At 37.8% G+C, this 14764-nt stretch overlaps 1 protein-coding gene across 12 annotated transcripts in view; it reads left to right on the top strand.

Annotated features, from left to right (window-relative positions):
- Positions 1-14764, top strand: part of LOC119235247 (AGBL carboxypeptidase 4) — a 940458-nt gene that overhangs the window by 639407 nt on the left and 286287 nt on the right. For all 12 annotated transcript variants that reach the window (XM_054691775.1, XM_054691777.1, XM_054691776.1 and 9 more), the window contains one exon: positions 5276-5315. In XM_054691775.1, coding sequence (XP_054547750.1) covers positions 5276-5315 — 40 coding nt within the window. The remainder of the gene's footprint in view (positions 1-5275; positions 5316-14764) is intronic.

The following is a 14764-nucleotide window of genomic DNA, read 5'->3' as shown; positions in this document are numbered from 1 at the left end:
TCTGCAGTGATCTTTAAAAACCTTACCCAGCCTTGCATATTCAATCTTTTCATACATATTTACACAGAGATTATTCTGCCAGGAGAGCTAAACCCTTCCTCATGGAGCTTAGACTATAATGGAAATGACACTAGCCACATGTAAACACAGATAAATATAGAATTTCAAACTGTGAATGCCACAAAGACAAAGTACAGGCACTCACATTGAGCTGCAGCTTCTCCTAGTCCACAAGCCTGTGTGCACAGTCCATTCGTGCAGCATCACCGACCACTGTTCATACTGCTCCTCTGCCTAGAAACCTGGGAACCAGCCATGATTTGTCCTCATTTCTCACCATTAACCGCTCTCAAAACTGACTGAGCATGGACTTCAGGGGCAAACAGTATGGGTTTGAATCTAGGTGTTTCCACTAGCATCAGTGATCTTGAACAAGTAACCTAACCCCTTGATCCTTAGCTTTTTCACTTGTAAAATGGAGTAAGGGTGTTGGCCTCAAAAGGTTATGAGGATCAGCACATTGGAAGTATACAGCCACTGTTCCTCTTAATTCAACCTCCAAAATGTCTCTGTGGTTTCATAAACTCCTCTCTATTTCCACATGCCCAGCCTGCATGGTGGCTGCCAGAGGTTGAACTACACTGCTCCTTTAAGCTGCCCTGGGGATGAAAGCTACTTGCATACTTGTCTTTCCCAGTAACAGGAAGCTACAGGAGAAGAAACTACTTGGCAAAATACATTGAAGCAATCTCACATGTGCAGCCCTAGCTTTTGTTGACTATCCCACTCTGTTTCCCACTGAATTTTACCTCTAGTCATGGGATTCTATTTCAGCCTTGAGTGATGTTCACTCACTCCCTGCATAAAAGGCTAATGTAATTTTTTATGATTCTGATAGGAGAAGGTGCCCCAGAGGGAGGCTGAGCTTCAGCCACTGCTCAAGTTCCCCTAAAAGGTGGCAACATTAGAGAATACTTAGGGGTAGCATTCAGGCATCAGCCAGAGGGCCCCTTGAGGCTTGAGGGAGGCTTTAAACCCTGATCATAGAACCTGTCCTCATATTTCCTTTGGATCACATATCATAATGGCAATTAATTTATAGCCTATGAATATTTACTTAATATGTCTGTCTTCTCCTCTAATTAGCTAGCTCTTTGAAGACAAGGGCTATGTCTGTTTCAGCCTAGAACAGAGTAGATGCTCTATTGATATTTGTTGAACCTGCCAAGTCTGGACAGAATCTTGTCCTTGTTCCCCTGAGCTATGCCATCAGAACACCACCACATTGCATTTTCCTAGCCTGTTTACTTCCCACTCCTCTCTGCTGCTTATGTGAGTTCCCGGAGTGTGGGTCTGCTAGACATAAGCGGCCTGTGTGGGTCTGCTAGACTTAAGCAGCCTGTTCAGCTACCATTGTGGTTACCTGCAGTTCTGCATTCCTATACAAAGGTCAGAACTGTCCAGTCACAGTCATATGGTCCAAACCTTACAATGTGCCTTTCATATCAATCAGGAGCAGGAAGCTTGATCACTCTGGGAAGGGTATGCATCAAGAGGTATGACCAGGAATTCCCCATGGGGCTGAGGATGGATGCATAAACTTACTCCCATCTCATGCATAATGAGGTATGACCGGGAATGCCCCGGGGGCCGAGGACCGATGTATGACAAGGGACCCCAGAAGCTGATCAGTGGAATGCCTTGTTAATAAGATTAGGACCATGTCTGATGGTCTGGGGTCTAGTTTCGATTACAACACTTGGTCATCAAGCTGATAACATGATCAGCAGACTCGTGTCCCCCAAGCCCTAAATAACACTCCTGAGTTTCACCCATCCTTTTGTCCTTGTCCTCCTAATGCTCGTAGCTGATGCTCTATAATTATTCTATCAATAAAAACAGCCAGGATCTTGCTCTCAGCAGCATCCTGCCTTATGCAGCCTGCTCCACGCCTCCAGTGTCTTTGTCAATGTGGCGATGCAACACCGGAGGGCAGGGACCATTTGTCTCCTCTCGGGGGCTAGCCCAGTGCCTGATTAATGGCTGATGCTCAGCAAAGATCTGTTGATCGCCTGTTACCAGGATGACAACTAGACGGGGTGCTACTGAATGAGTCATGGAAGAGAACTTTAGTTTTATACCTACCTCCCCCTCCCCCTACACTCACTCTGCCCACCTTAATTTTTCTCAAAACCCTCTCTGTTTCTGCCTTGGGGACCTAAGAATTGGACCTCAGAGATTTTGGCCTCCTTCATCTGGATGGGTAATTATGAGGCTACGGTTAAAAACGGACTTTTCATTTTGGTCACGAACTGTATCGCAATTACTTCTCAGAAGGAGAAAGGGACGTGGTGTTCTGGGAGCTCAGAGGCTGTTTTGATGTGCGGGGTTCTGCGTGGTAGAAGAGAATTGTCACTGATTATGTGTTCTGTTTTGCTTTCTGTGTTTCGTGCAGGATAGCTATTTGGGGAAAAGTCAGTCTTTCATGCCATAGACTGGAGATGATTTAAATAAGAACACCAGTAATCCCCATGTATTTTCCTGTCACTCCAGAAGTCAGTCACCATGGGGAAGACCTAGGGAATCATAGCCCTGTGGAAATGGAAAAGCCAGCCCCACTTTTGGCTTCAGGGATCAAGCCCCTTCTTTTTCTGCAATGCTCCCCTTCCGTGTTGTGTCCCTCCCCTCCCCCAGCCAGTTATAGTAAGTTTTTAGGCATTCAGAGATTTCATGCCCCCTCCCTGCCCATCCGCAGCATAACCTGCTCCCTAGAAAATATTTCACATGGTGCTTGCCTCTCTAAACACACTACCTCTGATCTTTCTTACTCCAGTCTAGCTAGTTACAGGATTGATCGCTCTAAAATTAAATCCCCAGGCAGTTAGATCATATACCATCCCCATAATCAAAGGCACTCTCAGTGGGTAATTAACTGTAATAATTTGGTAACTCTTACGCCTGACATGCAACCTCTATATATAACTGACTATGTGTTATTGGGCAATTTCCACAAATCATGTAGTCTATTTTTACAAGTACCAAAGTTTCTATCGGCAGTCCCAAATGATTATACTAGGTAAACTAGTAATGAAAATTTTCCATTTTGACTTCATTGGGAATTATTTGGATATTCTCTATAAATTGTTGTGCAACTCTTGAACATCTATTTTTGTCTTTGTATATGGGACGGATTTCACAATTCTACCTTTAAGAGCTATAGGTTGAAACAATAGCCTGCACTTACCAGCTTCGGCCACTAGGTGGTGCACATATATGTCAGTGAACTTTAGGTTAAATGGACTTGTCACCAGGTTCGATTTAATTTATCACCACGGGAGTGGTCCAGACAGTAGGAGCTGTAGGATTTGAGAGAAGGTGATCCTGTAAGTGGGCATAAAAGAAGGAAATGCTCTCAGGGGAAGTGGAAAGATAGTATTACTGCCTTCAGAGATGGTAGATGCAAAATCAAAAAGGAAAGAAATCCTGGAGAGGAAGGGGCATGCTTACTTTCTTTGCTGATTAAGCCTTACCTGATAGAGTTATTGCAGAGGAAATAAAGAATAGTTGAGTCATTTGAATTAGCCGTCAAACATTACTTCCAGGCCTTTGTGCCAGGCACTGGGGATATAGAGATAAAATGATATAGTCTTGTCCTCACGTAAAGATCTCAAAAGAAAAGCAGAGGAGGAAACAGGCAATTGAGACCCAGCATAATATAAAAGATAGGTTTTACAGGACACATTGGAAGAACAAGGTGAGAAATATTCATTCTGCTCTGAGGAAGGAAGAGAAGGGGGTTAGGTTGGGGAGTTGGCAAGCAGAGACTCCATGGATATTTTGAGCAGTGGAAAAGGACCTCCACAAATCATGCAAAATTAACCAGAGAAGACAGGATGAACTAAGGTACTTGGAAAAGATTGTGTGGATTCTAGAAGTGGCCGGATTTGCTGAATGAGGGCTACTGTATGTCATGGAGTGAGTAACATGTTCCTGGCCCTTAAGACACTCCTCAACTGGTGGACTAGACACCTATGCACTGAAAATTTCCATGTGAGAGGTGGCTTCCTTATAAATTCAGTCATCTGAGCCCCCAGTACACTGGTTAGAGGCATTCTGAAGAAACTATATGTAGCAAAGGTAGTCCACAAGCACATACATGCTTGCATTTGACTGAATCACAGAAGGTATTTCATGCTCACTCATCTTAGAGGAGTCAAGTTTGAGGCCAGAAGCATAGGCAGTTATCAGAGTCACATGGAGGATCCAGGACATGAGCCTGGGTCTATCTGCTTCCTGTCAGATTTTCTTCCCTTTTTTTGCACTAGAGTCTGGACACAGAGTTACCATATAGAGATAGCTCTTAATGAGCAAAGAGACACCTTTCATGTAAATTTTCTTCAACTGTGAACATCACAAAATGCAGCTTGTGGAAAACAGAAAGATACTGGATTGTTAACTGGTGCATGAGGAAAGAAACAAGCCGCACAAGTGGGTGTTGGAAAAAGCAGCTTGAGCCAGTTGTAATACTGGCCTGGTTCTATTTGGTGAGGTGCTCTGGCTCCAGCATTCCTTATAGGCCACACCTGTGGGTGTATGGTACATTTCAGTGACAAAATGTATGTTCACAATGTAGGTCAATGACATCTTAGAGCTGCATTGTTTGATTGAAAATGTCAACTGGAAAGAGTTATAAGTTGGCAGGAAAACAGGGGTGTGTGTTTGAGAAGGCCCTGAAAGAATACAAGCTTGCATTTAGACACATGAGAAGACAATGAGCAAAGGGTAGAATGTTGCACTGGGACAGATCAAAGTTCACTAGAAGAGAGCGAAGACAAAAGTGAGGAGATTTAAGACCACAACTTCTTTGGAAAGGACAAAGGAACTGGGAATATTTATCCTGGTGAGAAGATAGCATAGACCTTCATCTGAAGGTTGAGGCAGGCAGAAACAGTGATAACTTGCTGTCTGGAAATAGACTTTCTTTATGGTCCTAAGAAGTCACCCTCCTCTCAGGGGCTTATTTTCCCTAAATGTAGATTTGACTGTAAGATCCCTCAAGCCCCCTGAGCTCTGACCATCTGTGCAAAGACAAACAAAAAGGCTGCTCATTCTCCTAGTCTCTAGGGTGGAAGGCTTTTCTGTGGCTTTCTGTAGAATTGTGAGTGAGCCTGCTCTGTGTGTTTGAACATCCCCTTTGCATGTGAACCCCGGCCTGCTAATCATTAGTTTGGTTCAGTCTCAAATCAATGTTTTCACAATGTGTTTTCTTTTACAGCAACAGCGGCAGCTTGACCTCCTGACAATAACCAGCCCAGGTGAGTAGGTGTGGCCATTCTGCTTGGCTTTTTCCCTTATTTCCCAGAGTGTTGCCTGGTTACCTATCCTTGCGATTCCTACCTTCCTCCTTTGACTCCCTGAATGAACAGCAAAACTCCTGTGCCATGAATGACATTTCTGCGCCCATCCTTTGCCCCACAAGCAGTTTCTTTTCTCCCTCCCAGCTTTTATTCTGGGCATAAAAAGCATCCTCAAACTCTGCAGATGGCAGGGCTGATGCTCTTTAAGTTGCTGCGTACTCGAGAGCAAAGTTCTCCCATATCACCAAAGGACTCATGTATCGAGGAAATGTTCTCTCGTCTCCTGAGAAATAATTTTTAAAATCTTGGAGAGGGGAGCTGGAGTGAAGGGAGATGGCATGGAATGTAGGGAAGTTGACTCCTGGTCATGAAAAATGGCTAGGTTTTGTCTGCTGTGCTGAGGGTCAGGATAACTCTTGCCTCTCACCTTCAGGGAAGGTCAAGTCCCCCAACAAAGCTGTGCCCATGGGATTAAAAGGTCCTTTTTTCCCCTTAGCTCTGGCATCTTACCTAGAGAGAGATTGAACTGTTTACTTTTGCTGGAAAGATATTTTGTATTGGTTTGAAAACTTTAGGAAAAACTTACCAACAGAAGATGTTATTCTTTCTTGGGAGCCAAGGGCTCAGTGGTGCCAACAGGGTTATCAAGCATTCAAGACTGGATATGTTGATTCATCTTTATCCATTGGTGACATTAAAAATATTTAGTATCTTGATGACTCTCTACTGTGCTTGACATTAATATGTTGGTTACTGGGTGGTGGGGAGATGGAGCCTGGGAGAGGAACTAGTGTAATAGAGTGTTCATGTGGCAGGGTTGAGGGGCTCTCAGTGTGGCTAATTACCAATAAATGTGGTATTTCAGTGTTTTAGTAACCAAATACGGATGTACCATGTCATCCCTGAATTTCCCCAAGCTTATTTTTATATCCAGGGATTAATTTACTCACAAGGAGATTGAGAAACTGCTCTCTGCAGGCACTATCCTAACATTGACAGGTTATTTGGTCTGTGTAACAGGTAAAACACAGCGACTACATATTTAAGTTGGATACACCCCATTCAGTGACGTTACTGTATTTCCACCCAGTGAAGCTCATTGAACTTGGGACTTTAGAAGAACAAAGATGAACTAGTTTGAAGAATGTTTAATCTACTCCATAATATAATATGTGTAGAATAGTCTCAGAATGATGTTTACAGTGTGATATCACTTACAAGAAATTATCAAATAAAAGCAATTATATTTTAGAGAGATATGGAGAAACAATAAGTTTATTACAATAGTTACATATCAGGCAAAGAGAGAGAGATATAATCAGCATAAAAGCTGGGAGGGAGAAAAGAATGAGCCATATTTAGCATATGTATATATGATTGACATATACAGAAATTCCAAACCATGGGCTGACATGACTGAAGTGGCTCACCTATGTGACCTGCCAGTCCCTCTCTACCAAAGTGCTGGTGAGGGCTTATATTTATCCTCTTTGGTTGCTTTCCTTTGTACTTGTGTCCTATTCTACTCCATCTTTACTAACTCAGATGCTTCCACATTCCATTCTCATCTGATCTCACACCCTGATATGATGCTGAAGTAGGAATTGGAGAGCTTATTGATCAGTCTTTTGTTGCTTTACACAGAAACTTGTAGACTCTGTTAACTGAATTTCTTTTTGCTAGTCCTTTCCATTCCTCATTGCTACTGCATCAAATCGAGTAGAGTAATTGTGATTTTCAGTCACAGTGGGCTCCTTTGGGCCAGCTATGGAATTGTAAAATGCCAGAGCTTGGAATGTTTCATTATCTTCCCTAGTTTTAGATAAAAAAAAAAAAGATATCTTCTTGATCAGAGCTTCTGAAAGTTGTGTTGTGGCACACTGGTAAAATTTGTATGTAGACTACACTTGTGTGATGTTGGGAGATACACTCTTGTGAGATTGTTGATCCACTCAACTCTTAGAGCTACAGGTAGGACCCGGGATAATGAGTCCAAGGTGGACCACTCCAGTGTGCCAAACAAATATCCATGTGTGCCATCACCTGGGAAGGTTAGGAAGCACCATCAGACTGTGTATTATCTGAACAAGTCTTTCCAAAGGCGTTTTCCTCTGTCACTAACTCTCTCACTTTCAAAGTCAGTCTCATTCCCCATCCCACTGGAAGCTGCAGCAGCCAGAAATGGGTTTTTGACCTCTTTTAGGCTGCCAATGGGAGTTTGTCTGCCCTCCTCACCAGATCATCTTCAGCACAAAACTGCATTCTGAGACCAGCATTCCATGCAGACTTCAGAAATGGTAGTTGGGAAACTGTATCTCCTTTAAATTCTTATTTTGTTTATTGTGAATAATTTTTAATGTAGAGAAAGAGTAGAGATACAATGAAAAACCATTTACTTCCCCCTGAAACATGGACTTTATACCAATATCGGTGCCACAGAATTACCTATTCAAGAACATTTGTAGATCTAGTTGGGATTTTTCTTTACTCCCCTCTTATTATATCCCTCTCACTTTGCCTGATATGTAACCACTGTAATAAACTTATTGTTTCTCCATATCTATCTAAAATATAATTGCTTTTATTCGACAATTTCTTATAAGTGATAGCACACTATAAATATCATTCTGAGACTATTTTCCACATATTATATTTTGGAGATCATACATGCGTCACATGAAGCTCTGGTTCATTCATTTTAACTGTTATAATATTCTGCATATGATTAGATCACTATGCATTTATTGATCATAATTAAGTTTTTCCATTTTAATGCAATTGCAAATAATGCCACTAACTATATTTTTGTACATATCTCCTCATACATAAGTATGAACATTTCTTTATAGTGTCTAGCAAGGAGTCAAGAATATAGGCATCTTCAGATGTACTACATAATCATCAGTTGTTTAATAAAGTAGTTGGACAACTTTACATTTCCAACAGGAAATAATAAGAGTTTCCATTTCCCCAAAACCTGTTACAATTTCTGAATGCTAGGAATTGTCAAACTCAGTAATTTTTTTAGTTATCATGACAAACTTGAAATGGTATCCCATTTTTTTTTTATAATGTTGCTTTGTTGACTGATGGGTTGAGTATCTCTTCATATGTTTATTCAACACTTTGGTTTCTTCTGTGAATTGATTTTTCACATCTTTTGTCCATTTTCTACTAGCTGGTTTCTTATTCATAATTATTTATTATTCTGAATATCAGTACTTTGTCATTTTTATTCATTGCAAATATCATCTCCCAGATTGTAACGTGTTTATTTATGACATAGACTGATGAAAAAAAAATTAACACTTGAATGTAGTTGCATTTATCACTTTCTTGCCTTAAGAGCTTAGCTTTTGTGACTTATTTGGGAAATCCTCTCATACCTGATATCACATTCTGCTGTATATACTTCTAAGGATTGTCAAGTTTTGTGTCACACTGGGGATTTATCTCATTTAGGGCTAATTTTTGTATATGAGTTAGAGGTTTAATTATTTTGTGTTATATCAGCACCATATAACAATTAGTCCATCCTTTCTCCTACTTCTTAGCAATTACACATCTATAATGTATCAATTTTATATATACAAAATGTTTCCATGCTTTTCATACTATTTTGTTGGTCTACCATTCTTATTCTAACTCTACACTATCTTGTTTATAATAACTTAATTTTAATATTGTTTTTGTAATTGGTAAGGAGATAGCACCATCTTCTCCCTTCCCCTTTATAGTTATCTTTGATTGTAGTACAATCAAATAATCCCTGTACTGTGGCAAGTGAATTTAAGCTATTTATATTTATTGTGATTACTAATATATTTGGAGATTCTACCATCATTTATATTTTATGTTTATAATTTATTTTCTTTTGTTTTCCTTTTGCCCTATTTTTTTAGATTATCTGTTATAGATCTCATGCTTTTTAAACACATTCTGCAGATTTGGATGCTATGTTTTATTTCCAACCTTCACTGGTTACTTTGTGAATATATTCTTAACCATTCTTAACCAAGCTCTAGTTATTCAGAATTTCTATCAAACTTGCAGTCATAGTTATAGCTTATTTTAACCACCTATTGAACACTAACCTGTCACCACCTAGTCATTATTGTGTAGACTCTTAAGTTAAAATTTTGCAAAAAAAAAAAGGAAAAACAATATTATTATGGGATAATTGACTTCTACATTGTTTATGAATCTTTGTGTTCTAATGTTTATTATATATCAAGTATTTCCTATGCTTCCTTAGTAAAGTGAATCCATTAGCTATTTTAAAATGCATGGGCAACCCTTTAAACCTATGTGTATCCTTAAATTGATGCCTCTTTGGGATGATAGTTTGGCTAGGCATAAATTCTAGTTTGTGGAGAACATTCCAGTTTACCTTGGGACTTTTTTCATTATTTTCTAACATTCATAATTGCTAATTCCATTATTTGTTTTTGGTAATATTTCTTGGATATGTTTCAAGATTGTTTTATTAATCTTAATGTTCTGCTTTTTCATTTTGATGTGTCTAGGTGTTAATTAATCTCTATTTACCCTGCTTGGTACTCTGAGTATACTTTCCACATGAGGATGTGCATCTTTTTTTTAATTCTGAGAAATTATTGGCAAATTATCTCTACAAATATTGCTCTTACTCAGTCCCTTTATTTCTCTTATTCTATAATTTCTAATAGATAAATATTGGATTCTCTCAAGTGGTACTCCATGACCCTTAAATGATTTTTTTCTTTTTTGCCCAGTTTTCTATCTTCTCCAATATTTCAATAACCATATATTTTTAGTTTCCAAGATTTCTAATTTAATGTCCACCTGTTTTTATTTCTGCCTATTCTGTTTTATAATTTCTTATTCTGTTTTAATATCTTCATTTGTTTCTTTGAACATCCTCAACTTCAATATAATTATTTATGATCTTTGGCTTGTCTATAAAATAAGTTTCACCTGGAGTGAACTCAAGTTACAAATGCTGGCTTTGTATGGTGGTATCATCTTTACTATTCAATTTCTTCATGCACTTTAAAAATTCAGTTTGAAAGATCACTTGAAGAGGAAGTTTTTTGTTTTCTCTCTTTGCATCCCTGAACTCCCCACCACACAACTAGCTCCCTCTCCCTGCCAAATTTCCATGCATTCGCATATCCTTATGTGATGATTTTTGTAGTTAATCCACCTACATCTTCACTATAGGACATGGAAAATATTAGGTATTTGGCAAACTAATGACAAAAAGCTAGAAGAATATCTTGGTGTTGCTGTAGTTCTTTCATCTTTCCATAATTATGGAACATAAGATACCTTCCTGAAAGTTCTGTAGGAGCTTTTGTTTTTTCTATTATCTTTTCATGACAGAGGAGTCCCATCCTATAACCCTGCTCTTAGCAGAAAAAATCATTATCTCTGGTCATACATCTCTTATAAAATACTTTTAGTCTGTATTATCCTGTAGGAAATAAACTTTCAGCTGCTACTACATGCTTCTATATCCAGATCTCAGCACCACATACCCTTTTGAATTTCTGTACAATTCAGCTTCATGTAGATATGGTATCACGTTGATGCCAAACTATATATATTTTCATTTATTTTTCATATGTTATCCAGTGTTTCTATTTGATTGCCATAAGTGTGCTTAGTAAAGCATGAACTTTTCAGTCATTTGACCCAGAAGTCCAGCTATAATTTCCTCCTTATTTTTAGAGAGTTTATTCTCCTATAACTTCTTCAATAGGAGAGAGAGAGTATGAGAAAGTATTTTTCTCCTAAAGAAGTAATACCATTACAATTAGGCTGAGAAGAGAGTCTATTATTTTTGCACATGTATGTATAAGCATATGTAATTTAAAAATAAAATTATAATGACACTATAACAGTTTTATTTGAAGCATTATTTTGTGAGCATTATTTGATGTTATTAAAGATTTTTAAGAGAGAATTTCATGTAGCTGAAAACATCCTAGTTTATTTATAATTATCCTTTGTTATGTGTTAAATTTCCCCAATTGTTTAATTATAAACAACAACACAGCGAACATTCTTGTATAAAGATTTTTGTGTGCATCTCTAGGAAAAATTCCTAGAATGAAAATTACTAAAGGAAGATATATATAGATTATGACAAGTTAGCTTATACTGAAATAACAATGACATCAACATTGCAGAGGCTTTAAAAACAAAGGTTTATTTCTCACTTTTGGCACATGTCTTTTATGAACTGGAGTTAGTTCTGTTCTATATCATCTTTATTCTAACATCAAGCCAACTAGACATCCTCTGTTCGGAACATTGCTGAATGTCATAGTTTCCTAAGATGCAGACCTTGAGACAAAGGTTTTAATACAAGTAATTTATTTGGGTGATGATCCCAAAGACTTTCGTAAAGGGATGGTGGTGGAGGTGGTGGTGGTGGTGGTGGTGGTGGTGGTGGTGGTGGTGGTGGTGGTGGTGGTGGAAGTAATACAGGAAAAGGAACGAAGCTAAGAAAAGTTCATTGTTTAGCAAGCTATCTTGGAAGGCAACTGGGACTTATTCCTACTGGGAAACACTGGGAGTCATTATGGATAATAAGGCTCAGATTTATCCCTCTGAGCTGCAAAGGAGTGGGCATGAGGGTGGGCATATTAATTCCCTGACACTTCCATTCTGCTCCCCAAATGGACCTAGCAGTTTCCAGTGTCCACAAAAAGCTCTCAAAATAGATGTGCAGGTGTCAGCAATTTGAAGTTATTCAACATATACTGAAATAATTAAATTCTAAGAGATTAAGTGTAGGAAGGTACTGAGAGCACCTACCATGTGGGTCATCACTGGTAAAGGGGACAGAAATAAGTGATGAGTCATGCATGTGTTCATAAAAATTTTTAGGAGGAATTCTTTCTGACCAAATTTCCTTGGTCAATGCAAGTCAGATGACCACTCATAAATTCAACAAGGTAGAGATGTAGAATCTTCCCAATGGAAAGTACACCATAGTGAGGAGAACTAGAATATTTGCAATGTGAATATACCTTGTCACACTTCAGATTTTTGTATTCTCACCATCATCCAGTTAAAAGTGCTGGACCTAGCTTTATTTAAATAATAGTTCTTTTGAGATCCAAGTCACATGCCATGCAATTCATCCTGTAGCATGCAACATTTATTAGTTTTTAGTATATTCACAGAGTTGTGCAAAGTTACCATTAATTCCAGAACATTGTCTTCACCCCTCACAGAAACTTACCCATTAACAGTTACTCCCTATTTTTTCCTTCCCCTAGGCCTTGGCAACTACTAATCTGCTTTCTGCCTCTATAGATTATCTTCTTCAGGACATTTCATATAAATGGAACTGTATAATATGTGGCCTTTTTAACTCTCTTTTTTCATTTATCATAATGATTTCAAGGTTCATCCATGTTGTAGTATGTGTCAGCACTTATTTCTTTTTTATTGCCAAATAATATTCCATTGTATGGATATGTCACAATTTGTTTATACATTCTTCTACTGGTGGACATTTCAGTTGTTTACTTTTTTTGACTGTTGTGAATATTACAGAAAATGGTATACAAGTTTTTGTCTGGACATATGTTTTTAATTATCTTGGGTTTAAACCTAGGGAAGTAATTGCTAGGTCATATGATAAGCATTAGAATAAACATTTTGATTAACTGCCAAACTGTTTTCTAAAGTAGTAATTCCATTTTACATTCTCATCAGCAATGAAGGATGCTTCTATTTTCTCCACATCCTTTCTGACTCTTGTTATTATCTCTTTGTTTATAGTCATTCTAGTGGTTGTTAAGTGGAATGTCATTGTGGTTTTGATTTGCATTTCTCTAATGATTCATGTTGAACACATTTTTATGGTGCTTATTGACCGTATGTGTGTTTTATTTGGATATATGTTTGGTCAAATTATTTTCCCTTACCCATTTTAATTTCGTGGTATATATCTCTTTCTACTGTTGAGTTGTAAGTTTTTAAATATATATTCTGGGTAAATAGTCTTTTAGTAAATATGTGATTTTCAAATATTTTTCCTATTCTATGGGTTCTCTTTTCACTTGTTTGATATTCTTTGAAGCAAAAAAAAAATAGTTCTGATGATTTACTTTTTATTATGTTGCTTACAGTTTTGGTATCATATATAAGAAAACATTGCTTAACCAAGTTTACCAAGTGTACTCCTATTAATTAATTTTACATGATATAAGGTCACCAGTTTTTAAAAAGACTGTTCTTTCCTCATTGATTTATCTTGGCACCCTTGTCAAATGTCATATCTTTTTGATTGTATGGGCCAAAATTACAGCAAATTGACAGGTATCATCTTTCCTGTTTCGCAGCAGAGAAAAATACTACCTGATTAGGTACATAGTCTGTATGAACACAGTTAATAAGTGATGGAGTCTTGATTAAAATCTAGATCTGACTGATTACAAATCTTTTACCTTTTCCATTGATGCATATAAATATCATTTCATTATGATATTGGTCCACTGAGCCTTCTTTCCCAGACAGGATTCAAAGTTGACTCACTTTGCTACAGATAAGGAGAACCTGGAATATCAGGGACATCATGGTCTCTGGGGCTTTTCCACTAACTAGGCTGCATCCTGAAGAGATGATTAATTTCCTAAGATCACAGAAAACCCCAGGAAAAAAAAAATCACAGATAGATTTGTTCCTGTTCAGTAGACTGAGCCTTGTTGGTCATTATATGACAAGTTTGGACTTTGTCCAATTGAAGTCCACTCTGGAGACCAAAAGAAAGACTAAAGATTTCTTTTTAGTCAAAAGTCAGGCTGAACTAGTGTTGTTGCCAGCTTCATGGTCACTTTTACAGCCACCACCACAAGACCTGGGGAGCCAGTCAAGTGGCCAAGACCAGGAGTGAAGTCAAACCAGAGATTCCTGGATTCACAGCCAGAACTTTAACAGTATAGTGAATATGCATCGAGAGGATGGTTGAAAAAATTCATACACATCATTAAAATAACTTTAAAGGAATCTTTAAAGAAGAAAAATAAATTACTCCTAGTTCCATAGCCTTAGCATAATACAAAACCTAATTCTATTTATACATTTTCCCTTTCAGTTATTCTTGTCTATACACAGAAACATTTTTGCATAATTGCAATCACAGTAAGTTTTTATATACATCTTTTTTCACTTAACATTATTTCATAAACAACCTTCATATTGCTATGTAGTTAACATGCTTACCATCTTTTTATAATAACTTTCTCTATTAAAAAATTGCATATGCCCATGGTGCAAATTTTGAAAAACACAGAGAAGTTATAAAGATGAAAATATCAGCTATCTCCCAGAGGCAATCACTGTTTAATATTTTAACACATTTACTTACTTGCCTTTTTTCCCTAGCATGTATAATTTTGTTTTACATC

This window comes from Talpa occidentalis, unplaced genomic scaffold (genome assembly GCF_014898055.3).
Source record: "Talpa occidentalis isolate TD23 unplaced genomic scaffold, MPIMG_talOcc4v2.1 talOcc4.9, whole genome shotgun sequence".
Taxonomy (NCBI): domain Eukaryota; kingdom Metazoa; phylum Chordata; class Mammalia; order Eulipotyphla; family Talpidae; genus Talpa; species Talpa occidentalis.
Note: the sequence above shows the minus strand (reverse complement) of the source record. Positions and strands in the feature narration are given on the sequence as shown.